The sequence below is a fragment of the Lepisosteus platostomus genome, chromosome 4 (genome assembly GCF_059453375.1).
Source record: "Lepisosteus platostomus isolate fLepPlt1 chromosome 4, fLepPlt1.hap1, whole genome shotgun sequence".
In the NCBI taxonomy this organism is placed as follows: Eukaryota; Metazoa; Chordata; class Actinopteri; order Semionotiformes; family Lepisosteidae; genus Lepisosteus; species Lepisosteus platostomus.
Window position 1 is genome coordinate 6,166,322 of NC_142614.1, and position 27,803 is coordinate 6,194,124.

The window sequence follows — 27,803 nt, forward strand, 5'->3', positions numbered from 1 at the left end:
AAAGAGAAGGAAAGAAACACAACGTTTTGGCTGTGGAGCCTTCTTCGTGTTGCTTTTTTATGATTTATTTTTTAAATATATTTTCTCTTTTGTTTGTATTTTTTGATGGTCAATAAAAGTTTGAAAAAAGTCATTTTCAGTATATACACGCGAAGAACGCTCCACGGCCGAAACATTGTTTCTTTCTTCTCTTTTCAGCCTGGAATAAACCTATGACTTGTTCCAATTTGTTCCATATCCAGCTTTTCCTGAGGAGCTCGATATTAAATACGTTCGAAAATTTTGAATCTTCAAATTATGTAGAGTAAGATAATTAGCGGCATGGACTGCCACTCATTGGCAGCGAGTAGCACGACTAGTTCAGCAATGATACTCTGCTGCCCTTTAGTTATTACCCCAGTTTTACTGGCTGACTTGTTCCAGACTCCTGCAACCTTTTGTGTAAAACCCCAGTTTTAAATGCACCTCCCCATAGTTTTCTTCTTCATGATGGACTGCATCAATACATCCCCAACCTGGGCAAGCCAGACACAAAGGCACGCACCCCAGATCTCGCACTTGCTGTTGTAAACGTCAGACCTCGGCCCGGGGGAGACAGAAAAACTCCATTTCCCGGCATGCAGCGGAGGCTGGGAGGGCTCACCTGTCCAGCTGTGCCCGGAGCCACCTCACACCTGGCTCGGGTTACAGCGGCCGCGGTTCCCAGCGGGCTGTGGGCTGGGCTTGCATTCCAGCGGCACTGCATCAACACAGTCGAGGCAAAGCGAGTCGAGAAGAGCTGAGAAGAGGGACGGGCTGGGAACTCCGGCGAGAGAAAAGTTCTGCAGGGAAGAGTCCGCAAATCTGTGCATTCGCTCCGTCGGTGGAAAAGTGCTGTGGAGATCGGATCGGGGGTGAGTGAGTAAAGCTTCACATTTTTCGACTTTCTTTTATTTTTAACCGAACCGCATTTCATTTCATTTGACATTCGTTTTTTCACGGTAGTTGGGGCACCGACAGAAAAGCGAGCTCGGGGGCTGTTTGTGACGGGGGCTGGGTCTGTCCCGTCGCAGGCGGACAGAGACGCGATCCCGTGTCGCGGAGGCCGGGCCGGGCCGGGCCGGACCGGGCTGGGGGTCGGGCTCCGGCCGGGGAGGGGGGGCGCAGTAATGTAAGTCAGATGTTCTGGAGAGACAGGACGGACTGGGAGTGGAAGAGGGGGATTATTACTGTTGTGCTGAGAGCGTGTTGGAGTGTTGCTCCTCGGTACAGTGTCTTCAAATGGAAGGCAAGTGAGGGGGGTTATGTTTGGACGTTAAGGCAGGGTGGTGGAGAGCTCGATGTTGTTTTGCGGTGTGCAGGATTGGCTATGTTTATTTTCAAAAGTGTTATCAACTGCACGGTTAACGAACAAAGCAGGTGACATCTTAAACTGTAAACCACAGAATCCAGCATGGAAAATCCCTGTAAAACGAAACGCTTCACATGATTATTATTATTATTATTATTATTATTATTATGGATGTAAACAGTAGTAATGTATCCGTCTACATCTGTCAGCCTTGACACCTGGCTTCATTAAAACTCTCCTCCATCTAACCTTTAATTCTCAACCAATTAAGGAGTAATGCTCGGGGCCCTGTAATTGTGTGGCATGAATATTCTCATAAATACGTATTTTATATTAGATACCTGTACATAGTAGACTGTGACTGTCTGTCTACTTATAGATCTGTTTGTGACTACCTGTCTCTCAGCTTACACACCTGCCTTTGGCTATTTGTCTATATATACCTTCCATGGACTGTCTGTCTAGATAGATCTCCTACAGACCTGTTTGTGGCGTCTTTCTGTCTAGACAGATCTCCTACAGACCTGTGTGTGACCGTCTTTCTGTCTAAACAGATCTCCTACAGACCTGTGTGTGACCATCTGTCTAGATAGATCTCCGACCTGTGTGTGACCGTCTTTCTGTCTAGATAGATCTCCTACAGACCTGTTTGTGACGTCTTTCTGTCTAGAGAGATCTCCTACAGACCTGTTTGTGACCGTATTATTATATGTTTTTATTTCATACACGTGGGTGCAAAACAGAGACGCTCGGTGTATGTTTCTCAAATTAACTTAGAACAGCACTGAAATATTTTTCTGTTATCTATCACGCTTTCCTGTGCTCACAAGATTACCAGCATTCACAGCACGCATTTCTATGCATTCCTGTGCTTACAACATTGGCATTGTTCCAAAATCACGCACATTCTCCTACCTCCCTATTTGCTGAAGATAGCCTTTTTTTAAAATACAATTGGTCACTTACGTTCCTAGCACGCATTCCTGTAGAGTGGTATAGAATTACAGAGTATCTCTTGTGTCCACTCAAGTATTAGCGCGCACTGTATCGTAGTACGTAGGCTGCGTATTCGACACGTATTAAAATAGAAAACGTGAAAACCCCTCCCGATTTCTCAGAGCACACAACAAAGTTCCAGGGTCATATGGCACTCCCACAGTTTGAGAACCACTGGTCTAGATAGATCTCCTACAGACCTGTGTGTGACCGTCTTTCTGTCTAGACAGATCTCCTACAGACCTGTGTGTGACCGTCTTTCTGTCTAGATAGATCTCCTACAGACCTGTGTGTGACCGTCTTTCTGTCTAGACAGATCTCCTACAGACCTGTGTGTGACCGTCTTTCTGTCTAGACAGATCTCCTACAGACCTGTGTGTGACCGTCTTTCTGTCTAGATGGATCTCCTACAGACCTGTGTGTGACCGTCTTTCTGTCTAGACAGATCTCCTACAGACCTGTGTGTGACCGTCTTTCTGTCTAGACAGATCTCCTACAGACCTCTGTGTGACCGTCTTTCTGTCTAGATATATATCCTATGCGGACCTGTCTGGGACTGTCTGGGAAAGTGGGTGACCTCATCTGTCCACACATGTAATGTCTAGTGTGCACCTGTGTGCGAGAGCGTGCTCAGAATGGTGTCACAGTGAAGCAGCACTAACAGTAACAGCTGGTCTACCTGCACTGCACAGGTTTCTGACTGTGGCTTTGATACGCAGACCCCAGCACACTCACACACTCACACACTCACACACACCTTGCAGAATGCCCTCGGGGAAGATCCTTCACCCGGAGGGGGGGTTTGGGAAGAGGAGTCTTCAGTTCCCCGCCCTGTCCCGGGGCCTGTGTTTGCCGGGGGCGAGCTGGCATGCTGCCACGCATGATGTCAGGTGACAGGGGCTGAGAACAGTGCTACAGCGAACTGCATAGTACTGTGAGAAACAATACTCAGCATATCGTGCTGGGAACATTACTGCAGTAGCAGTAATGTATGAAAAGTATGAACCCCCCTCCTGTAGTTCCACTTGCTGTGTCTTCGCCAAACTCAAAACTCTATGGTTACTGTGACCTACAGTATATGTGTGATGAACACTATCTGCAGCTGTTACAAGTAGGAGAACTATTAGTCTATCAGCAACTATTAGAACTATCAGCAGCCATATCACCCTGCAACTCACAACTGGTAACCCACTGAAGCTAAGCAGGTGTGAGCCTGGTCAGTACCTGGATGGGAGACCTCCTGGGAAAAACTAAGGTTGCTGCTGGAAGAGGTGTTAGTGGGGCCAGCAGGGGGCGCTCACACTGCGGTCCATGTGGGTCCTAATGCCCCAGTATAGTGATGGGGACACTATACTGTAAACAGGCGCCGTCCTTCAGATGAGACGTAAAACCGAGGTCCTGACTCTCTGTGGTCATTAAAAATCCCAGGGTGCTTCTCGAAAAGAGTAGGGGTGTAACCCCGGTGTCCTGGCCAAATTTCCAAATTGGCCCTTACCAATCATGGCCTCCTAATAATCCCTCTCTACGAATTGGCTACATTGCTCTGCTCTCCTCCCCACTGACAGCTGATGTGTGGTGAGCGTTCTGGCGCACTATGGCTGCCGTCGCATCATCCAGGTGGGGCTGCACATTGTTGGTGGTGGAGAGGAGACCCCCCATTACCTGTAAAGCGCTTTGAGTGGTGTGTCCAGAAAAGCGCTATATAAGTGTAAGCAATTATTATTATTATTAGTCTTACTGCATTAGATACTGCGACAATTACTGTACTGTAGCAGATACTACTACAATTAGTCTTACTGCATTAGATACTGCGACAATTACTATACTGTAGCAGATACTACTACAATTAGTCTTACTACTGTCAATGATGCAACATTTACCATTACTGCTACAGATAATACTACAGTTACTGCTGTAGATACTTCTGTAGTCACTGTTACTGCTGTAGATACTGCTGCAGATAATACTACAATTACTGTTACTGCTATTGATGCTGTTGATAATACTACAATTACTGTTACTGTTGCAGATAATACTACAATTACTGTTACTGCTGTAGATAATACTGCATTTACTCTTAATGCTTTAATTATTGTGACAATTACTGTACTGCTGCAGATAATACTTTTCTCACCATTACTACTGATATGTCTATTGCCACTGTCTACTACTGCTACAAACAATAATTATTAATACAGTTGTTACTGTTGCTACTCCTATAATTACTACTGCTACAATTAGTACTACAATTGTTATTCTTGCTGCTTCTATAATTACTCCTGTTACAATTATTGCTACAATCCTTATTCCTGCTGCTGCTATAATTACTCCTGCTACAATTGTTGCTCTTGCAGCTGGTATATTTGCTGTGCAACAATTATTACTCAAATGGTTACTCTTGCTGCTACTATAATGAATCCTACTATAATTACTCCTGCTACAATTGTTGCTCTTGCAACTGGTATATTTGCTATGCAGCAATTATTACTCAAATGGTTACTCTTGCTGCTACTATAATGAATATTTTGACTCTTGCTGTGGCTATAGTTACTACGGCCCCAGCTGTTACTGTGGCTGCTGCTGTATTTACTGCTGCAGCTACAGTATAGCAGGCGGTGCTACAGCTGGAGCAGCCAGCCTGCTTTGCCAGTTTCCTGCGGTACCTGGAACAGCAGGGGTGTGTGGTGACCACAGTCTGGCATCACTGTTCACACTTCACGTCGCACTCAAGAGGATAATGGCTTCAGCTGAACAGAAAGCAATTAATCATTCCCGGTAGTTGACGTCTTTGACCATACTCCTGTGATACTATTCTCCGCTGCATTATCAGTCATGAATGAGTCACTGATAAATATGGAAATCCAGGTATTTGAGTTTGGAATGTGTGTGCGCACTGCTGCAAAGACACAGGACGTCATCCTTGCTGGTGCGAGGTTGGGGTGAAACAGAGTGCACCCCACCTCCCAGAGAGACGTCCCCTCGCCCCAGTGCTTGGTGGTGGGCTCCTGCTGGGTAGAGAGAGGCCCGCCATCACCTGCCGGGTCCGCAGGTTCAGACAGGAGCATTTGCTGAAGTATTCGTTTATACCAGCACCGGCCAAAATATTAGGAACCCCCGTGGAGTGCCGTCGTTGGTACCCCTGCGAGCAGCGGGAGCAGTCTGACCAGGAGAGGGGCAGGGCTTTTGAGTATTGCCCCCCGTCTCCTAGCAGGGATGGCTGCTGGAGAGGGCAATAGTGTGCGGCTTCGGTCCAGCGGATTGGGCTTCCAGCCGGATGGAGTTCTGGGGAAGGGGATGGACCTGTGGCTCCTGCTGGCCAAGCTCCTTCGACAGCGTGTTGGGGGTTCCTAATAATTGGGCCGGTGGGTGCATGAAGGGCCAGGACTGGCAGACTCTTACTTTCCAATCATTGTCAGCTTCTTATCAGTCAGCAGGAGTTTGTGTTGGCTCGCTGCCTTTCCTCATCGGGAGAAAGAGTAGAAAGGACAACAGGAAGTAGAATTATAGATACATTATTTATAAGCCTTATAGATTCAGTTCAATTCAAAATACTTTATTCATCCCCGGGGGGCAATTTAGGAGGACAAAATGTAGTCCAATTTAAAGTCAGGAAGTGTTAGATGAAACTTGTCGAGTACTGTGGTCAGTTCTGGCCACTGGGCTTCAAGAAGGATCCAGCTGCTTTAGAGTCCAGACTGTTACAGACACCCGCCATCTGCTGTGTAAACACCTGCCCCCCCGTTCTCAGGCTGTAATTTTCCTCTGGTCAGTCCTTCACGAATGCTGGTCTCCTGCGGAGGGAGAGGCCAAAGGGTCTTTTCCCAGATGCAGCACCAGGCACAAAACGGAGCAGGCACAAACACGTGTACCGTTCCTGCAGCCTCGAGGACTGGGCTGGTGAGCTCTACGGCGTGACTCGGCTGTCCAGGTGGGAGGGTGGTAGTTATAGTCGGAGGGGGGGTCAGGAGGGTGTCGACAGTAGTGTCTGTTGTCGGAAATCATGGGTCGGCCATTGCTGACGTCCTTTTCAACAGAGCAGAATGTTTTGATAGTTTAAAACGTAAAATGGCAGGTCGTGTTGTTAAGCCCTGATGGAAAATTCAGTACCGGCATTACTCTCATCTTTACCCCTTGTTCTCCGAGACGATGGATTTGGGCTTCGTGCAAACGGTTTCAGCAGGAAATCTGGCCCAAACTGAAGCACACCGTGCTGTAAATGACAGCAGCAGACCCAGAGAGAGCAGGCGCTGGGCTGCTGTGTGTGGCCAGGGCGCCCTGTGAGAGTGCGTCAGCGCGGGAGGGCAGAGACGCTGCTCCCCATCACAGCCTCCTCGCCCACGGGGCGGTACGCTGATCCAGCTGGCATAGAGGACCAGCCGGGTGGCAGTGCGGAGCGCATTTCTTCAGAAGCGCCGAGGACATGTGCAGGCAGGTCAGCTGCGCTTTCATATTCGGGAGATCACTGGATTAGTAGATAATTACCAGCTGCTTTCAGGGGAAATTGTGTTTACTCATTGTTTACTATCTACCAGTGGAGTTTAATGACCAGTGGGGTACTGTAATGACCAGGCAGTCAGCGACTCAGTTTCCTGTCTCATCTGAAGGAGCTCAGGTGCCACAGGGTCCTGGTTCCCACGCGATCCCGCGCAGATCCCAGGGGCCATGGTTCCCGCGCGATCCCGCACAGATCCCAGGGGCCGAGGTTCAAGATGAACTGAGAGGAATCTGCAGGCCCAGCCCTTGTGTTTACACAAGCCTACAGCTGGGAAATGATTAACCACTCCAAGCCTCAGTGTCTGTGAGTGGCTGTGTAAATACACACCTTGTACTTACTGCAGTACCAACTGTTCTTTACCGCTCTGCAGCGCTGAACAATGCCCTGCACAGCCCTGCATGGTGCTGAACATCAATGGCCTGCACAGCACTGAACATCAATGCCCTGCACAGCACTGTACTGCACTGCTGTAGTGTTTGGTGATATTCTCTGCAGCAGGGAGTCGCACTATTCAATTCAATTCAATTCAAGGTGCTTTATTAGCATGACTGATGGGTACAATCAGTGTTGCCAAAGCAAATAAAAATAATAAAATTAACATGGAACAAAACAAAAAATAGAAGTAAAATAAAATCTACAGACATATTACAGACATTTACAACAAAGACATATTATAAAATATTGACATATACTGTAGGCGGCTGGAGCATTATTGGGAGACAGACTCGCTGTTCCTCAGGCTGTGACAGGAGATCACATACTGGGCTGCCAGATCAACTGAGTTCCCTCCTCCCTCTCCCAGTAGGATTGGGACCCGTTGTGACTCTGGCAGGTGTGGGAACTCTGGGATTAGATTTCTGAATTCCGGGAAGAATGTTTCTCTAATCCCAGAGTATCTGTCACAGTGCAGTAGGAAGTGCACCTCTGTCTCTATTTCTCCCCGCTGGCAGTGGGAGCACAGCCTGTCCTCTCTGGGCAGCCAGGTCTGCCTGTGTCACCTAGTTTCTATGGTCAGGGTGTGGTCACTGAGCCTGTACTTCATCAGGGTCTGTTTTTTGTTGTTGTCTCTTTACTTGGTCAAATATTCGGCTAGTGTGTATTGTCTGTTTAGGGTTCTGTAGCATTCCAGTTTATGTTGTGTTTGTTTGTGTGTGTCCCAGTGTGTGAGATATTGCTGTTTGATCTGTGCTGTGATGTGGTTGCGTCTGGGTTGTGGTGCTCTAGCAGTGCTGTCCTGAGGCTGGTTAGTATCGGTGTGGCTCAGGTCAGTGAGCCTCAGGACCAGCTGGCTCAGGGGGCTCTGTTTTGGGCTCAGCTCTTGGCTCAGCAGGGCTTTGTGGTGGTAGGAATTTTGGTCGCTGTTTTTTAGGTGTAGCCAATACTTTAATATTTTTTTCTGTATGTTTATCAATAGTGGGTGCTGGCCTAATTCGGCCCTGCACCCGTTGTTAGGAGTTTTTCTCTGCACACGGAGGATGTTTCTACAGATCTCCATGTGCAGAATTTCTGTGGGGTGTTTGTCCCATTGGGTGTAATCCTGGTCTGTGAGGGGACCCCACACTTCACTGCCGTATAGGGCAATGGGTTGGATTACACTTTCAAATATTTGGAGCCAGATTCTTGTTGGTGGGTTGATGTTGAACAGCCTCCTTCTTATTGCGTAGAAAGCCCTGAGTGCCTTCTCCCTCAGTGCCTTCACTGCCAGGTCAAAACTCCCAGAAGAGCTGATGGTGAGACCAAGATATGTGTAGCTGGATGTGTGCTCCAATGTGTTGTTGTTCAGTGTGAATTTGTACCTGTTTCCCTGAGGTCTGGCTTTCTTCTGGAAAACCATAACTCTGGTCTTGTCCAGATCATCTGCGTAGAGCAGGAACTTGATTTCTGTGTCAAGTAGTGTGAGACCAGGAGCTGCAGACTGCTCCAACATTCCGGCTAATTCATTGATATAGATATTGAACAGTGTTGGGCTCAGGCTGCAGCCCTGTCTCACCCCGCGGCCTTGGGTGAAGAATTTAGTCCTTTTGTTTCCAATTTTCACTGCACATTTGCTCTCTGAATACATTGATTTAATGATGTCGTACACTTTGCCCCCTATGCCACTTTGGAGTAGTTTGTAAAACAATCTCTCATGCCAAATCGAGTCAAATGCTTTTCTGAAATCGACAAAGCAGGCAAAAATTTTTCCTTTGTGTTTTTGGTGGACGTGTTTGTCTATCAGTGTGTGTAGGGTGTAAATGTGATCAGATGTGCGGTGATCTGGCAAGAAGCCAATCTGACTTTTACTCAGGAGATTGTGTTCGGTAAGGAAGGCCAGTATTCGTGTATTTAGGATAATGCAGAATACCTTCCCCAGGTTACTGTTCACACAGATGCCCCGGTAGTTGTTGGGATCGAGTTTATCTCCACTTTTATAGATGGGCGTGATCAGTCCTTGGTTCCAGGTTTCGGGGAAACAACCAGCTGTCATGATGAGATTGAGGAGTTTGAGCAGGGCTTGTTGCAACTTTGGGCTGCTGTGTCTCAGCATCTCATTTATGACTCCATCATGGCCACAGGCTTTGTGTGGTCTGAGGGCCTGGAGTTTGTCCAGTAGCTCCTGCTCAGTGATTGGGGAGTCTAAGGGGTTTTGATTGTCTTTGATAGCCAATTCCAAAATTTTGAGTTTTTCATAAATGGTGTTTTGGTCTGATTGATTTGTATTTGGGAGCTTTTCCAAAGCTCCGCACTACCTGTCCACAAAAACACACACCGGTGCCTGGGAAGCATGGCTTTCATCCAGGACCAGCACCACTCCTCAGCTATTTCCTGCCTGGCATGGTCCTGCCTTTCCATTGTTCAGCTCTGTTTGAGGATGAGCCAGATTTTACAGCTGATAGCTGTTCCCATTGAGCCATTAAATCTCCTGTCCCTGAATCACTGCATTTAATTTTATGGCCTATCCTTGGCACTGTCCTCCTACGCTGAGTCACAAATTTGAATTTAATGATAGTTTCTTGCTATTCCTGTCTTTCACCCACCTCCTTGATGTGCACTCACCCAACACACACTTGACACCATCCTCTGATTTTGTTAATGTGTGTTGCCCAATCTGAAGCTGAGCTATCATCCTGTGATCCTGATGCCTTCATTATCTGTCAGTGTGCAGCATCCCTCTTTCAACTATTACTGTACCTCTACACTCTAAAGATCACTAGTCCAGTCTGTGTCCTATTGTAACTCTACAGTCCAGAGATCACTGGTCCAGTCTGTGTCCTATTGTAACTCTACAGTCCAGAGATCACTGGTCCAGTCTGTGTCAAATTGTAACCCTACAGTCCAGAGATCACTGGTCCAGTCTGTGTCATATTGTAACCCTACAATCCAGAGATCACTGGTCCAGTCTGTGTCCTATTGTAATTCTACAGTCCAGAGATCACTGGCCCAGAGATCTGTCTGTGATACTGTAGTACTGGATACAGAGTACGGTCAGTGGAACAGCCCTGTAATGTATGGAGGAGTGTTACTATGTACACATTTATAACAATCTGAATCACTTCAAAATTTTAAAACCGTGTCATCTGACCAGTGCGCGGTGTTCTTGGCTACATCTGGTTTGCGTGAAAGCTGTCCACAAGTGAGCGCTGCCTCTGCGGGGACAGATTTTGGAAGCGTCTGCATTTCCGTCTGCTGCCTCTGTCACCCTGCGTGCTGTGGAGTTGAGTCGGCGCCGGCGCCCGCAGGCCCGGAGAGCCGGTGTCGCTCGGGCGGTACAGCAGAGCCGTGTGCCCGTGGGCTCCAGCATGACTGCTCTCCTGGGCTCTCCTGGCAAACTGCCGTGCGCTGAGAACGGGCTGTTACGAGACTTGTTTCAGTGGAGGCTGATCACGCAGCTGTGATGCCCGTGTGAACTAACGGGGCACTTGATGGCGCTGCCCCATGAGGAAGTGGGGTGCCGGGGGAAGATGGGGCGCTGGTGGGGCTGTGCAGATGCCTTCTGACTCCTTACCCAGTCCCAGGGGAAGCCAGTAAAACGTGGACTTGTAAATCATTTTGGTTTTGCTCTCTCTCCGAAAGAGCTGTGGATCTGACATGCCCTCACCTCTAACCCAGTTCCCCTGTCCGAAACCTGGGAGCGCTGCAGTAATTCAAACCCGTAATTCAAACTCTGAGACAATCAACCGAGAACAACCCAACTGGCCCTCACACCCTGCGTGGTGAATGCCTGGCAGGAGGTGTGGAGGGTCGCTCCCATAGGCAGAGTTCTTATGGTGGATGCTGCGCTATACAAGTGTAAGCAATTATTATTATATTATTATTAGGAAGAGCTGCTTGATAAGCACAGATTAGGAGTGTGGGGTGGGGGCGTGGCTGCACACCCAGGGGGCGGGACAGCACGTTGTGTGGGCGATGGGTGGGGCCTCGCCCGGGGAAACACCTGCATTGGCAGCCATGGCAGAGCCCCTAGAGAGAAAGAAAAGGAATAAAATAGAAAAGGAAACCGTCCAAAAAACAAAAACAAAGGCTTCAGAGACTGACACAGAGTGAGAACTGTGAGGGATGAAAAAGTGATCAGGCCCAGAAAGACAGAGGGAGGCCATGTGGGAGAAGGAGTGTCAGGGCTCGGACTCCCAGACACAGGAATGCTGGTGTCTGATAACATTCCACCTCTGCCGGCTCAACATGTTTACAGCTCTCACAGTGGCTGCGCTTCCTGCCTTATCTCTGCAGGGCAATGGTGCATTCCATCCAGCACGTTCCCAAGCCCTGTGCTGCGCTCTGCTTTCAGCCTGCAGCTCGCCCAGAGCGCAGGTCCCTCCGCACGGCTTCAGATCCGTCTGTTATCAGACTCCTCTTCCCCCCGGAGCTCAGGAGGGGTACAGTTACAGATACACCAGACTGACCTTGACTGTTGCACGCATACGCTCACACTCACTCCTGCACATGTGCACACTCATTCAGACTCACAAACACGTGTGCACACTCACACCTGTGCTCACGTGCACACTCACTCACACACACACCCACTGCAGGGACTGGGGAGAGTGGTTACAGGCTCACAGTTTGACACAGCAATCGGGCTGCTGAAGAGAAGAGCCCGAGAGCAGTGGAGAACCCCGATTCCTGCAGCCTCCCCGTGTCTCTCGGGGGGCAGCCAATCGGGAAAGCAAGTCCTGGGGCTCTTTTTGCAAGATCTCGAAATATCCTGTGAATTTGTTTGACCCATTTTCTGTGCTGGCTTGCACATTCTCGTGCTCACACCTGCAGACAAAGGAGAAGCATTCAGAGAAGCAGCGGTTTATATTAGCAGCACTGTCAGGCCTGTTCTTCTTGGGCGAGCTGTTAATCCGTGTCTCATCCTATTGTGTTTTCCCTTAGTCATCCCACTGTTGGGAATAAGAGCAGAGAGAAAGGGGCTGAGTCAGGCTGCAGGTGAGAGATACTCAGCCTGCAAACATGATGACCTTGCCCTCCAGGCAAACACGGTTCAGCTGTGTGCTGTGATCCCTTGTGAAGACGACACCCCCCTCCCCGCCCTTCCCTTGCCTTTGCAGAACTGAACGCTGCTGAGTAAGGCTGATCTGAAAGCAGGGCTGTGGAACGGGAGGGGGAGGGGGTGCAGGTGACAGGGCAGGAGGAGAGGAAGAGTGAGGAAGAGGAGGCGAGCAGGCCACCAGCGAGAGAGGTCACAGAGGGGCAGAGGGCAGGAGTCCGGGGTGAGAAAGTCGAGGGGGGGGTACGGAGAGAGGGAGTGCAGGCTGCTGGGAGCGCGAGACAGAGGGAAGGAGCGAGGGAGGGAGAGTGACTGAGCTGGGAGGAAGGGAGAAACTGGGAGCGAGATGGAGGGAGGAGGAGGCTGAGGGGCGCAGTTACCGAAACAGGAATACACCCTGCCTCCTTCTCCCAGTGAAACTGCACAGACCACAGCCCTTCTCTCTCTCTCCTGGGAAGCCTGTCTGCGCAGCAGCTGTCTAGAAGAGAAATACACTTTCTTCTCCCGCTGCAGTACCTGCTGCTCTGTGGGTTATAGGCTATAGTGTACATCACCTGCTGTTTCCCTTACTTCACTCTCACTAATGTTAAGCCTGTAATTATACCACTGTTTTGTACTGTATTTATATTTGTATTTCATATTCTAACCCTACAGTCCAGAGATCACTGGTCCAGTCTGTGTCCTATTGTACCCCTACAGTCCAGAGATCACTGGTCCAGTCTGTGTCCTATTGTAACCCTACAGTCCAGAGATCACTGGTCCAGACTGTGTCATATCCCTACAGTCCAGAGATCACTGGTCCAGTCTGTGTCATATTGTAACCCTACAGTCCAGAGATCACTGGTCCAGTCTGTGTCCTATTGTACCCCTACAGTCCAGAGATCACTGGTCCAGTCTGTGTCCTATTGTAACCCTACAGTCCAGAGATCACTGGTCCAGACTGTGTCATATCCCTACAGTCCAGAGATCACTGGTCCAGTCTGTGTCCTATTGTAACCCTACAGTCCAGAGATCACTGGTTCAGTCTGTGTCATATTGTAGCCCTACAGTCCAGAGATCACTGGTCCAGTCTGTGTCCTATTGTAACCCTACAGTCCAGAGATCACTGGTCCAGTCTGTGTCCTATTGTAACCCTACAGTCCAGAGATCACTGGTCCAGTCTGTGTCCTATTGTAACCCTACAGTCCAGAGATCACTGGTCCAGTCTGTGTCCTATTGTAACCCTACAGTCCAGAGATCACTGGTCCAGTCTGTGTCCTATTGTAACCCTACAGTCCAGAGATCACTGGTCCAGTCTGTGTCCTATTGTAACCCTACAGTCCAGAGATCACTGGTCCAGTCTGTGTCCTATTGTAACCCTACAGTCCAGAGATCACTGGTCCAGTCTGTGTCCTATTGTAACCCTACAGTCCAGAGATCACTGGTCCAGTCTGTGTCCTATTGTAACCCTACAGTCCAGAGATCACTGGCCCAGTCTGTGTCCTATTGTAACCCTACAGTCCAGAGATCACTGGCCCAGTCTGTGTCATATTGTAACCCTACAGTCCAGTGATCACTGGTCCTGTCTGTGTCCTATTGTAACTCTATAGTCTAGAGATTGCTAGTCCAGTCTGGGCTGTGTGGTATTGTAAGACTATAGCTGTGACTTCTTTTCACAGTTGAACAATCATTGGTTAAGGCTCATGTGTGCTGGCTTTTGAGGCTAGAATTTCCTATTCTCTTTTTTCGAAATTCAAGTAAGGGGCTGTGCTCCTAACTTCAGACGTAATGAGCGCTCCCGTGCTCCGGAGTGTGGGAACACAAGCTGCCGTCTCTGCGTGAGCACACGCACACGCACACGCACACGCACATGCAGGTGTGTTGTGCTCCGTGCCAGCCCTGCCAGGGCAGGAAGAGCACTGCCTGTTCAGACTCGAGAAGAAGGCAGTTCTCTGGAACCACGAAAATCCTGTTTTCCCACAAAGAGAGTCGGCGCTGGGCTGGCCGATTTGATCTCCCCCACCCCTGCGCTCTACCTTCAAACCCTGCCTCAGGAGTCACATGAGGGCAAAGCGGGACCACCTGCTGAAACCTGTTCAGCTGCTCCTAGCAGAAGCAGCTAAACAACACGGAGAAGCTGCAAGACCTGTGTTACTGTCTCTGCCCTGGCCGTTCCAATGCAAGTCGGCATTCTGTAGTTTCGGGGTTGGAAATTTCAACTTTAAAAATGGAGCGCAGCTATGAATACAATTACGATCTGTTCACAGATGGAGAGAGTTACCTCCTGCAAAAATAGTACTGGGGTTACAGCTAGTAATAATAATATTAAATATATTATATTATTAATATACATATAATATTAATACAATTTCCTGCATTAGGAATAATCTTTTTGCATACCCCAGCTTGCTCTCCATGAGACACACAGACACACAGACAGGGAGAGAGCCTGGGGTCAGAGCGCAGGGTCAGCCATTGTACAGCGCCCCTGGAGCAGTTGGGGTTAAGGGTCTCGCTCAGGAGCCCAACGGAGTAGGATTCCTCTGCCGGCTGCGGGTTTTGAACCAGCAACCTTCCAGCCACAGATCCTTAGCCACAGAGCCACCGCTCCGCCCCAAGGGGTTTGATCATATGGGGCTCAGTGGCAACCCTGCATTTCGGGTTATAAATAGCACTTAGTGAGACTGCCCCCTGCTGGCTGGTAGCGTGCTGGTGCACAGAGGATGGAGTGAATGGGGACATGAGCCAGAAACGTCACCCTCTCTTATAGTAGTCATCGGGGCAGACTTATCGATTAGACTGGAAAAAAAATAAGGGCCAATTAATTGAGCATTTTTTCTTTTTTTCTGGTCCAGGTCTCTAATCCCTGAGCAAGAGTGCCTAGTTAAAGGATCTCTTGACAAAGCCGCAACCATGAATCCAGTCAACTTCAGCAGCAGTAACTTCCGTGAGTACAGAACCTCTGGCAGTTTTGGGACTGTCCCGAACTCTCACAAAGCTTTGGATAATTGTGTGCTCTTCTACAGGGTATTGGGACATGGAGACTGCTGCTAAGCCACTGTAGCTACTGCTGCTGTATACAGCCTGAGTCTGTGCAGCTGTGTGTGTCTGCAGCTGTTTCCTGTTTCCCACGAGCTACCTGTCTGTGGGTCTGTACACCAGTGGGTGACTGACGGTCTTTGTGTCTATCCATAGTGGACAAAATGACCAGCGATCTCAACGCCTCTCTGGCAACAGCAGACGAGCTGTCGAAGGAGTTTGACAGCCTGTTTCAGGAGGTTGCCAAGCCCAGTAAAGAGGTACACACACTAAACACACTGTATATTATACACAACACACTGTGCTCTCTTTACATATGTTGTATTATATACACAGTACTTCACATAATGCACACACTATACTATCGAATACACATACTGTACTATGTACACATTACACAACTGTGTATAATATAGTACACATGCTGTGCTTTCTAACACAGTATTATATACATGGTGCTGCACACACTGTGCTTTCAAGTTTCACGTAGGTAGCTACATCAGTATTCACAGGCTGCAAAGGAACAGGTAAATGTTTAATCTATGCTGAAGGGAAAAGAAAAGAGAATATTTTGGCTGTGGAGCCTTCTTCAGTTGTGAAGAAGCCTGAAGAACATCTGAAGAAGGCTCCACAGCCAAAATCTTCTGTCTCTTTTCTTTTCCTTTCAGTATTGTATATAGCACACACAATAATCTTATTCTCTGCACTTGCCATATTACATGCAGAGTACACACATGGTATAATATACATCTGTCCAGCACATTCTTGGCTGTCCAGTTCACATGGTACTGAAGTGCCCCTGCTTAGGAGTTTCACATACAACAGACAGTATTGCACTATATATATTATACATAGTATAGTATAAGGGCACTACTATACATAGTATAGTACATATTCTACTATATACTATATAACAGTATATGTACTATTACACAGCCCACCTCGGTCAACAGTCCTTGTCCACTATTGCAAGTTACATGCGGAACGGACCTGCTGTTGCTCATGTGGTCACTTCCTTGCCTTACTTTGCCCATTGTTGTGCCTCAGAGCTCTAATTCCAGTCAGCAGTCCAGGTCGGAGACCCCCAAGAAGGAACAGAACACCAGTGCTCCCAGTTCCTCAGCGGGAATGGGGCGTAACACCTGGGATAACAAGGAGGCTTCCCAGTCGCTGCCATACAGCTCCAGCGCCGTGGAATCTGGGAGTAGTGCCTCCTACAGGTCGCTGGACTTGGCGTCAGGAAGCAACAAGTTTGACCCCCCCAGCATGTCCTCCTCCCTCTACTCCCGGCAGTTCACACCCCCAATGAGTAAAAAAACCTTCTCCTCCCTCCCCCCGACTTTTGACTCCACATACTCTGGTGGCCAGCTGACCCCCCCGAACCAATCCCCACGCACCCGGCGGTGCCACTCCCCTTCCAGGGTGATGCAATACAGCAGCGGCCAATCCGCTGTAGGCAGCCTGAGCCAGCAGGAGCGCAGCCCCTCCCCCCAGACGTCAGTGAGCTCCGAGCCCGGCCTCTCGCCCTTCGACCAGTCCAAGCACTTGCGGAGGGGGCCCTCCCCTTCCCGCTCCCCCACAGCGATGCCGCAGTATGAGTCCGGCCCCAGGGGGTGGGGCATGGGCGGGACAATGGACAGGAACTCCGCCTCCCGACCAATCGGTGGGAACCACATCTCCCACACCCTGCCTCGCAACATGAGGATATCAGGTAAGGACCCAGACTGCCGCGAGTGTAGAGCACACCAGCGGTTTCGCGCTGTGGAGAGCGGAAGGGTGCAGGGCAGCGTCAGTGTGTACTGGAATGCGGCGCAGTTCACCCATGAGGATCAGGTACACGTTTCTCTTTCTCTCAGACGACGGCGTGCAGAGACAGAGGCCGCCAGCTCAGTGGAACGAGTCCAACCTGGACGTGCCGGTCGAGCGGAAACCACAGCAGCCTTACGACAGTGAGTAGGAAGTAGTGCTGCTGCTGTCTGCCTCTGCCCTCAGTCTCTGCCCTCTGCCCTCTGCCCTCTGCCCTCTGCCTCTGCCTCTGCCTCTGTCTCTGTCTCTGCCCTCATTCCTCTGCTGCTGTGTTTCAGGGGCGGACTGGGTGAGGCCCTCAGTGGCCCCGGGCAACTGGAGAGAGTCCAACCTTGATGCACCCCCACCCTTGGCCATGAAGGTGAGTCCTTCTGTGACTCCTGCCTCCGTCTGTGGAGGGGCTCGCTGCTCTCACCCCGAATGGAGCGGTCCGTTGGTCCGTTGCTTTTTAATCCCTCCCCTCCTCTCTCTCTTCCTGCAGGACGGACAGACTCCCTCTCTGCCGCAATTCTCCTCCCTTCCCAGGAACATCCACCTCTCCCTTCCCTCGGAGCGTCCTGGCGAGGGGAAGCCCCTGCAGTCCCCCAAGCCCCGCACCCCCTCTCCCTACGCCCCCCAGCCCATCATCAACCGCATCCCCATGCCCCCCTCCACGCCCCAGAGACCCCTGCGGCGCCCCATCCCCCTGTCCGTCATCATGCAACTGCAGTACCCACACCCACGGGGGGGCGGCCTCACGATGTACCCCAGGACGCAGCCGGGCCAGGGCCAGTTCCTGCCACCCCCCAGGCCCGAGCAGAGACCCCCCGCTTTCTACGAAGGAGGTAGGCAGCAAAAGGAAACTGTGTATGTTTCCCTCCACTGTTCTGTGTATGGGGGGGGGGGCCCAGTTCATTTCATGAGCAGAAAAAAACAGCGCCCCCTGCTGGTGGGGTGTTTATCTGGGGGCATGGGTTTTTCTGCTCATGGACTGGACTGTGTAGGGTAGTGGGGGGAGGTCACACATGATCCCGATGGACGTCTGCCCCCGCGCCTTTAAAAGAAGGCGGTTCAAATAGAAAAATCACTGATCGTCGCTTTTCTAATATAGCGCCCTTCAAGGATGAGAACTAACAGCAGTGAAGGGGGGCATTCTCCATCCAAACTGACCCCCTCCGCCCACAAATCAAGTTCAAGTTTATTGTCATTACACTCATATACATGGTATATGGTATAACGAAATGCTATTTAGCTAGCTCTCGGACATAAGTAGTACAAAGAGAAAAAACAACAACAACAATACAATTGTGTAGCAAAAGAAAGACAGAGACAACAGGCAGTGTGCAAAAAAACAACAACAGGCAATGTGCAAAACAACAAAAAGGTAACAGGTTATGTACAAAAATATGCATCAACAGAATAAAATAAAGGGATAGAAATTATGGGGAGTGAGCTTTTGACATGTATGGTAGAGGTAGATTTTCAATGTGTGTTTGGGTTTTTGGTAAGAAAGAAAGGAAGAAGGCACTGTGAGGTTCAGATCATAGGTGAGAGGTGAGGTGAGAGTGAGAGAGGCTGGGAGTTTAACAGTTTGATAGTGCGGGGGTAAAAACTGTCTCTGAGTCTGGTAGTCCGGGCCCGAATGCTCCGGTACCCTTTTCCAGATGGTAGCAGATCGTAAAGTCTGTAGCTGGGGTGTGTGGGGTCTTTGATGATGCTTAGAGCTTTCCTCAAGCACCGTCTGTCATAAATGTCCTGGATAGATGGGAGGGTAACCCCAGTGATGGACTGGGCAGTTTTCACCACCCGCTGTGGGGCTTTGCGGTCAGCAGCACTGCCGTTGCCATACCACACTGTGATGCAGCCTGTCAGTGTGCTTTCTGTAGTGCATCTGTAAAAGTTAGTGAGGATCTGGGGACATATCTTAGCCTTCTTCAGCCGTCTCAGGAAGTACAGGTGCTGTTGCGCTTTCTTGATCAGACAGGTGGTGTTGAGAGACCATGTGAGGTCCTCGGTGATATGGACACCAAGGAATTTAAAGTTACTGACCCTTTCCACTTCAGTCCCGTTGATGTGGATAGGGGCATGTCCGGTTTGCAGTTTCGTGAAATCAACGATCAGCTCCTTGGTTTTGCTGACGTTGAGGGTGAGGTTGTTGTCATCACACCATGTTGTTAGGAGATTGACCTCCTCCCTGTAGGCCCTCTCATCGTTGTCTGTGATCAGACCTACAACTGTGGTGTCATCGGCAAACTTGAGGATGGAGTTGGTGTTGTGTTTGGCCTTACAGTCGTGGGTGTAGAGGGAGTAGAGCAATGGACTAAGCACACACCCCTGGGGGACCCCAGTGTTCAGAGTCAGTGTGCCGGAGGTGTGGTTTCCAAGCCTGACAGTCTGAAGTCTGCTTGTCAGAAAGTCCCGAATCCAGTTGCAGAGGGTGGTGATGCCCCCTGTGCCGAATCCACAAGCGTGGAACGGATCGATGTGGCAGGAATACGATGACAGGTGATCTCGGTCGTGCAGACAGTCACGCCTGTTAAATACCTTCGCCCTTGGCCTGTGACTGCAGGCCAGTCCCCCCGCCGGAGCTGGGTCCAGTCGCGGACCGTCCTCTCCCTTCAGGATCGGCTCCGGTGTGCAGGACAGGGCCTCTTCTGCTTCTCGGTCCAGCGCTGGAGTTTCCTTCCTGTCCAGCTTCAAGTTCTCTCCCTCTCTCTGTGTTTCTGGGACAGCGCCGCACCCCGATGACGACCTGGAACCCGAGCTGGTCAGCACTCCCTGGGAGAGAAGTGAGACGGGGCCTGGGACCGGAACCGGGCCTGGGACAGGGGCGGGGACTGGAACCGGGCCTGGGACAGGGGCGGGGACCGGGACCGGGCCTGGGACAGGGGCGGGGGCCGGAACCGGGCCTGAAACAGGGGCTGCTACCGGGACCGGGCCTGGGACTGGGACCAGGGGTGGGTCGGAGCCGGAGGTGCAGAAGGAGAGAGACCCGGAAGAGGTCCCCCGGCCCCTCAGCCCGACCCGGCTCCAGCCGGTCGTGGTCCCGGAGAGCGAGGACATCCCGGACCGCAGGGAGATGCTGCGGATCCTGGGGGAGATCCCGCGGGCCCTGAAGAAGCGGGGCTCCCTGGACCCGTCGCAGCCCCTGCCCAAGCCGCCCCCCGTCCCCACCAACCAGTACAAGCAGATCATCAGCAAGCTGTTCCGGCGCGGGGCCGCGCGCCGCCCGGCCGAGAGGGGCGAGCCCGCCAGCGACGGCAGCAGCTCCTCGGAGGGCGAGGAGCCCCCCCTGCAGCCGGCCGCCGCGGAGACGCCCACGCCGGCCCCCCAGCCGGCGCCCCAGGCCAAGGTGAGAGGGGGTGCACATGGCTGACTGTCACCCCTCCCTCCTTCTCTGTTCTTCATATTCGCTACTTCCCCTGCCTGCTCCCAGCACTCTCTCTCTCAGTGTAGTGTTAATGTACTGGAGTGTCCAGTCAGTGTGTCTGTATTAACCCCTCTCTCTCTCTCAGTGCAGTGTTAATGTACTGGAGTGTCCAGTCAGTGTGTCTGTATTAACCCCTCTCTCTCTCAGTGCAGTGTTCATGTACTGGAGTGTCCAGTCGGTGTGTCTGTATTAACCCCCCTCTCTCTCTCAGTGCAGTGTTAATGTACTGGAGTGTCCAGTCAGTGTGTCTGTATTAACCCCTCTCTCTCTCAGTGCAGTGTTAATGTACTGGAGTGTCCAGTCAGTGTGTCTGTATTAACCCCTCTCTCTCTCTCAGTGCAGTGTTAATGTACTGGAGTGTCCAGTCAGTGTGTCTGTATTAACCCCTCTCTCTCTCAGTGCAGTGTTAATGTACTGGAGTGTCCAGTCAGTGTGTCTGTATGAACCCCTCTCTCTCAGTGCAGTGTTAATGTACTGGAGTGTCCAGTCAGTCAGTGTGTCTGTATTAACCCCTCTCTCTCAGTGCAGTGTTAATGTACTGGAGTGTCCAGTCAGTGTGTCTGTATTAACCCCTCTCTCTCAGTGCAGTGTTAATGTACTGGAGTGTCCAGTCAGTGTGTCTGTATTAACCCCTCTCTCTCTCAGTGCAGTGTTAATGTACTGGAGTGTCCAGTCAGTGTGTCTGTATTAACCCCTCTCTCTCTCAGTGCAGTGTTAATGTACTGGAGTGTCCAGTCAGTGTGTCTGTATTAACCCCTCTCTCTCTCAGTGCAGTGTTAATGTACTGGAGTGTCCAGTCAGTGTGTCTGTATTAACCCCTCTCTCTCTCAGTGCAGTGTTAATGTACTGGAGTGTCCAGTCGGTGTGTCTGTATTAACCCCTCTCTCTCTCTCAGTGCAGTGTTAATGTACTGGAGTGTCCAGTCAGTGTGTCTGTATTAACCCCTCTCTCTCTCAGTGCAGTGTTAATGTACTGGAGTGTCCAGTCAGTGTGTCTGTATTAACCCCTCTCTCTCTCAGTGCAGTGTTAATGTACTGGAGTGTCCAGTCAGTGTGTCTGTATTAACCCCTCTCTCTCTCAGTGCAGTGTTAATGTACTGGAGTGTCCAGTCAGTGTGTCTGTATTAACCCCTCTCTCTCTCAGTGCAGTGTTAATGTACTGGAGTGTCCAGTCAGTGTGTCTGTATTAACCCCTCTCTCTCAGTGCAGTGTTAATGTACTGGAGTGTCCAGTCAGTGTGTCTGTATTAACCACTCTCTCTCTCAGTGCAGTGTTAATGTACTGGAGTGTCCAGTCAGTGTGTCTGTATTAACCCCTCTCTCTCTCAGTGCAGTGTTAATGTACTGGAGTGTCCAGTCAGTGTGTCTGTATTAACCCCTCTCTCTCTCAGTGCAGTGTTAATGTACTGGAGTGTCCAGTGAGTCAGTGTGTCTGTATTAACCCCTCTCTCTCAGTGCAGTGTTAATGTACTGGAGTGTCCAGTCAGTGTGTCTGTATTAACCCCTCTCTCTCTCAGTGCAGTGTTAATGTACTGGAGTGTCCAGTCAGTGTGTCTGTATTAACCCCTCTCTCTCAGTGCAGTGTTAATGTACTGGAGTGTCCAGTCACTGTGTCTGTATTAACCCCTCTCTCTCTCAGTGCAGTGTTAATGTACTGGAGTGTCCAGTGAGTCAGTGTGTCTGTATTAACCCCTCTCTCTCTCAGTGCAGTGTTAATGTACTGGAGTGTCCAGTCAGTGTGTCTGTATTAACCCCTCTCTCTCTCAGTGCAGTGTTAATGTACTGGAGTGTCCAGTCAGTGTGTCTGTATGAACCCCTCTCTCTCTCAGTGCAGTGTTAATGTACTGGAGTGTCCAGTCAGTGTGTCTGTATTAACCCCTCTCTCTCTCAGTGCAGTGTTAATGTACTGGAGTGTCCAGTCAGTGTGTCTGTATTAACCCCTCTCTCTCTCAGTGCAGTGTTAATGTACTGGAGTGTCCAGTCAGTGTGTCTGTATGAACCCCTCTCTCTCTCAGTGCAGTGTTAATGTACTGGAGTGTCCAGTCAGTGTGTCTGTATTAACCCCTCTCTCTCTCAGTGCAGTGTTAATGTACTGGAGTGTCCAGTCAGTGTGTCTGTATTAACCCCTCTCTCTCTCAGTGCAGTGTTAATGTACTGGAGTGTCCAGTCAGTGTGTCTGTATTAACCCCTCTCTCTCTCAGTGCAGTGTTAATGTACTGGAGTGTCCAGTCAGTGTGTCTGTATTAACCCCTCTCTCTCTCAGTGCAGTGTTCATGTACTGGAGTGTCCAGTCAGTGTGTCTGTATTAACCCCTCTCTCTCTCTCAGTGCAGTGTTCATGTACTGGAGTGTCCAGTCGGTGTGTCTGTATGAACCCCTCTCTCTCAGTGCAGTGTTAATGTACTGGAGTGTCCAGTCGGTGTGTCTGTATGAACCCCTCTCTCTCAGTGCAGTGTTCATGTACTGGAGTGTCCAGTCAGTGTGTCTGTATTAACCCCTCTCTCTCTCAGTGCAGTGTTTATGTACTGGAGTGTCCAGTCAGTGTGTCTGTATGAACCCCTCTCTCTCAGTGCAGTGTTAATGTACTGGAGTGTCCAGTGAGTCAGTGTGTCTGTATTAACCCCTCTCTCTCTCAGTGCAGTGTTAATGTACTGGAGTGTCCAGTCAGTGTGTCTGTATGAACCCCTCTCTCTCTCAGTGCAGTGTTAATGTACTGGAGTGTCCAGTCGGTGTGTCTGTATTAACCCCTCTCTCTCTCAGTGCAGTGTTAATGTACTAGAGTGTCCAGTCAGTGTGTCTGTATTAACCCCTCTCTCTCTCAGTGCAGTGTTAATGTACTGGAGTGTCCAGTCAGTGTGTCTGTATTAACCCCTCTCTCTCTCAGTGCAGTGTTAATGTACTGGAGTGTCCAGTGTGTCTGTATTAATCTCCTGCTCTCTCTGTCTCAGAGGCTGAAGTCTGTCCTGAAACGCGGTCCAGATCGGAAGGGTTCGGGGCGCCGGGCTCGGCTCAGTCCCCTGGTGCTGCTGCTGGATGGTTCTCTGGTGGGAGAGCTGGAGACGGTGCAGAGAGCAGTGCAGGAGGTACAGTCAATCAGTGACGTGTCATTGAAGTGGTGTTCGCTGATTGTGATACAGCACTGAGCCATTATATTACCATGAACCATTGTGTATGCTGTGTTCTCATGTTCCTGTGTTAGTGTCTCAGCTCTGTGTCCCTGTGTCAGTGTCAACTGTGTAACCGAATTGCAGTGCTGTAGTGTTAGTTGTGCTGCAGTGTTTGTGATGTTAGTGCATTGTGCAACAGTTGTGCTGTGCTGTTGTAGATGAGTGACCCCAGCCAGCCCAATGATGAGGGCATCACCGCGCTGCACAATGCTATCTGTGGGGGGCACTACACTGTGGTTGACTTCCTGGTGCGAATTGGAGCCAACGTTAGCGCACCTGACAGCCACGGCTGGTGAGATCACCCACGCTACCCTCCGAACCCTCTCTCTCTCTCCTCTCCACCACGCTCCCCCTGACCCCTGACTTCCTCCACACCCCCCAACCCCTGACCCCCAGCCTAACCTCCTCCACACTCCTCTCTGACCCCTGGCCCCTGACACCCAGCCTGACTCCTCCACACTCCCCCAACCCCTGACCGCCAGCCTGACCTCCTCCACGATACCCCCGTCCCCTGAACCTTGACCCCTGACCCCCAGCCTAACCTCCTCCACACTCCCCTCTGCCCCCTGAACCCTTGACCCCTGACCCCCAGCCTGACTCCTCCACACTCCCCCAACCCCTGACACCCAGCCTGACTCCTCCACGATACCCCCGTCCCCTGAACCCTTGACCCCTGACCCCCAGCCTAACCTCCTCCACACTCCCCTCTGCCCCCTGAACCCTTGACCCCTGACCCCCAGCCTGACTCCTCCACACTCCCCCAACCCCTGACCGCCAGCCTGACCTCCTCCACGCTACCCCCTGTCCGTTTGACCCCTGACCTCCTGTCTGTCGCTGCCCCAGGACGCCCCTGCACTGCGCCGCCTCCTGTAACGACCGCTCGCTGTGCGAGTACCTGGTGCGGAACGGCGCGGCCGTGCTGGCGGTGACGGAGAGCGACGGCGCCACGGCGGTGGACAAGTGCGACCCCTTCGCCCCCGGGTTCGAGGAGTGCGAGGCTTTCCTGCGAGGTAGCCGCCGCGCCGAGCGCCACACCGCCGCGGGCCCGCCCGCCGCTCCCCGGACTCTGACCTCTGTCTCCCCTGTCCGCGCCCAGGAGCCGAGCAGGCCATGGGGGTGGAGAACAGCGGGGTGCTGTACGCGCTGTGGGGGTACCAGGCCCAGGCCCCCGACGAGCTGAGCTTCCGCGAGGGGGACATGGTGACCATCCTGCGGCGCGAGGGGCCCGAGAGGTGGTGGTGGGCCTCGCTCTGCGGCAGGGAGGGATACGTCCCCAACAACTACTTCGGGGTGAGGAGGGAGGAGACCAGGACAGGAGGAGGGGAGAGAGGGGAGAGAGGGGAGAGAGGGGAGAGAGGGGAGGAGGGGAGAGAGGGAGGGAGGAGGGGAGAGAGGAGAGGAGGGGAGGAGACCAGGACGGGAGGAGGGGAGAGAGGAGAGGAGGGGAGAGAGGGGAGGAGACCAGGACAGGAGGGGGGAGAGAGGGAGGAGGGGTGAGAGGAGGGGAGGAGGAGGAGGGAGAGGAGACCAGAACAGGAGAGGGGAGGAGGAGGAGGGAGAGGAGACTAGAATTGGAGAGGGGAGGAGGAGGAGGAGGAGGGAGGGAGGAGAGGAGGGGGGGCCAGGAGAGACCAGGAGAGGGGAGACTGACAGAAGGAAGACGCAGGAAGAGGACAGCGAGGGCGCAGTGTGCTTTCTTGATGCCCCGCTTGTTGGCACAGCTCATACGAGCCCAGCTTCTGATCTCGCCTGCTTCTTGTCTCTGCAGCTCTTCCCCAAGGTTCGGCCCAAATCCCTGTGCTGAGGAACCCGGCACCCCTGTGCCCTCCCCTCCAGGCCCTGGACAGCTGGGTCAGAACTGGACTACACTGGGGTAGCACTGGCACCATACTGGAGCTGGCACAGTACAGGCGCAGACTCCAGATTGCTTTACTAACACACGCACATGCATAGCTCAGATCTCCTTTCCAGTACAGACCGGTATAAGCACACATATTCAGACTGTGCCTCTGTGCAGCCAGTGCCCCTGGAAACGGAGATAACATTGTGCTCGACTCAACACCCGGCACAAAAAGGAGCAGACACTAACACAGCAGCAACTGGTGTAGCCCAGCGTTTTGGGTGTCATACAGGGTCTGATGCAGATGCTCATGCAAATGGTTCACAAGGGTTACAGGCTCTCTAGGTGCTCTTTTTTTTTTTAAGCTGAGCAATTGCTTTGTCGTCTTCTGTGTGTGGACTGCTCCAGGGCAGTTCAGGGATCATGCGTGCAGAGAGGTTCGCTGGGAGACAACGACACAGCCCTGCCAGAAGCAGGCCGTGCGGGTCTGCAGAGCTCTCTCTCCAGGGGTGCTCACCTCGGAAAAGGCGCTATATAGAATGCTAACCGAGAATCAAACGCATTAGTGTGGGACGGGGACATGGCTCCTACACCTGCTCGCCCTGGGCTGCCGCAGTCTGACTTGCCTGCACTCTCTCCCTCTTATCAGGACACAGCGAGCTGTAACCACAGCAAAAGACCAGCATTCAAAGTCACAGCGTTCACAATCATATCACCCTCGGCTGAGACTAAATATGGACAAGCGCTAAGGATTGAAGTATCAGCCCCTTTCTGACAGACTGCTGATAATGTCTGCTGTAGTGTGCTGTGAGAGAGAGTGTGTGCTGTATATTGACTTTCCTGTAGTGGTGGGGGAGTGAGGGGGTGTATAACGGTCTGAATGTGAAGGAGAGTGTGTGTGTGCACCTGTGTATGCGTGTGGGGGAGTGAGTGCGTGTGTTTGTATACACACACACACACACCGGGCTGTGTGTGATCACTGTGTCTGACTGTGGACCGCACATTGCTGGGGTCCTGGGTGTAATTCTGGGGGTACTGTCTGTGAGGAGTTTGCATGTTCTCCCCATGTCCTTGTGGGTTTCCTCCCCCAGTCCAAGGACACACAGGTAACTGGGAGCTCAGTTGGCATCTGGAAAAACTGGCGCGCCGGTGTGCGTCTGCGTGTGGCCCTGCGGTGGCCTGGCGTGCCATCCGGGGTGGATCCTGCCTTGAGCCCGGGATCTGGCTCCCCCGCGACGCTGAGCTGGGAGAAGCGGTGAAGAAAGGGATCAGGAGAGGCGTGTGTACACCTCTGTCCCGAGCCGGAAGGAGAGTGTGTTTGTTCGGGGGGGGTGTGCACACGTTATGTGTACTCGTACTAATGTAAAGGAGCCTGTCGGCGTACCTTTCCTTGGAATGTACAGAATTGTTCGCTGTTTTATTTCCACAGTGCGGAGTTCCGGTTGACGAGCGCGGCGACAGTGTTAAGGCAATGCAATGTCATTATTATGTCAGCAGATTAACGGCTGCTTTTAAGCAAAGCTCATGGAATTCAATTAAATAAAAATGATTAAAAAATATCGTCTCCTCGCTGCATGTGTTGACCTCCCAGACATATTTAAAACCTTCACAATAAGAACTGTTCACGTTCTTACGTTTGTTGCCTCCGGTCCGTCAGCTAAGTCCTGTTTTTCACCCTCGACCTTGCCCTTATTAAATGCTTTCTGCTGAGATTTTTAGAGACGGCATTATCGCTGCTGCCCAAAGTTGTTTCCAGCACACTACATCCTAACCGCGGGTAAAGGAACAAACACTTCCTTCAGATGAGACGCTGGAGTCCCGCTACCATCTGATCCGTGGTTAATAGCGGCATCTAGCGGCGAAGCACTACAGCGACCAGCCCGGGGTCTATTTCACAATAGCGCCATCTAGCGGCCAGCGATGGCCGAACAGTGTTTGTCGCTCTAACGCAAGACACCTTAATAGCGTGAGAGGCAGATATTTCCCTTTAACATTGCACTCCCTAGAGGGTAAAGACAGGTACTATTTTCATACAGATGGCTGAAAGTGAAGCATTAGAATCAATGGATCAGCATATTTTATACAATGGAACAAGTAATAGGTTTATTCCATGCTGAAAAAAAGAAGAAAGAAAATGCAACGTTTCGGCCGTGGAACCTTCTTCAGGTGTGAGGAAGAAGAAGACCTGAAGAAGACCCTCACACCTGAAGAAGGCTCCATGGCCGAATCGTTGTGTTTTCGTTCTTTTCAGCCTGGAATAAACCTTTACTTGTTC

The 27,803-nt window shown here is 51.2% G+C and overlaps 1 protein-coding gene across 2 annotated transcripts; it reads left to right on the forward strand.

Annotated features, from left to right (window-relative positions):
• Positions 1–652: 652 nt before the first annotated feature.
• On the forward strand, positions 653–26,261 carry ppp1r13l (protein phosphatase 1, regulatory subunit 13 like). 2 transcript variants are annotated; one of them, XM_088627832.1, is made up of 13 exons: positions 653–897; positions 15,126–15,217; positions 15,466–15,569; positions 16,357–17,020; positions 17,166–17,258; positions 17,394–17,476; positions 17,597–17,939; positions 19,827–20,446; positions 23,470–23,604; positions 23,847–23,980; positions 24,532–24,698; positions 24,785–24,978; positions 25,457–26,261. In XM_088627832.1, exons 2-13 carry the CDS (start codon positions 15,184–15,186, stop codon positions 25,490–25,492), a joined length of 2,607 nt encoding a protein of 868 aa, XP_088483958.1. In that variant the 5' UTR covers positions 653–897; positions 15,126–15,183; the 3' UTR covers positions 25,493–26,261. The 2 variants fall into 2 exon arrangements, with proteins under 2 accessions (XP_088483958.1, XP_088483959.1); XM_088627833.1 differs by having other exon boundaries at positions 655–893.
• Positions 26,262–27,803: the final 1,542 nt, after the last annotated feature.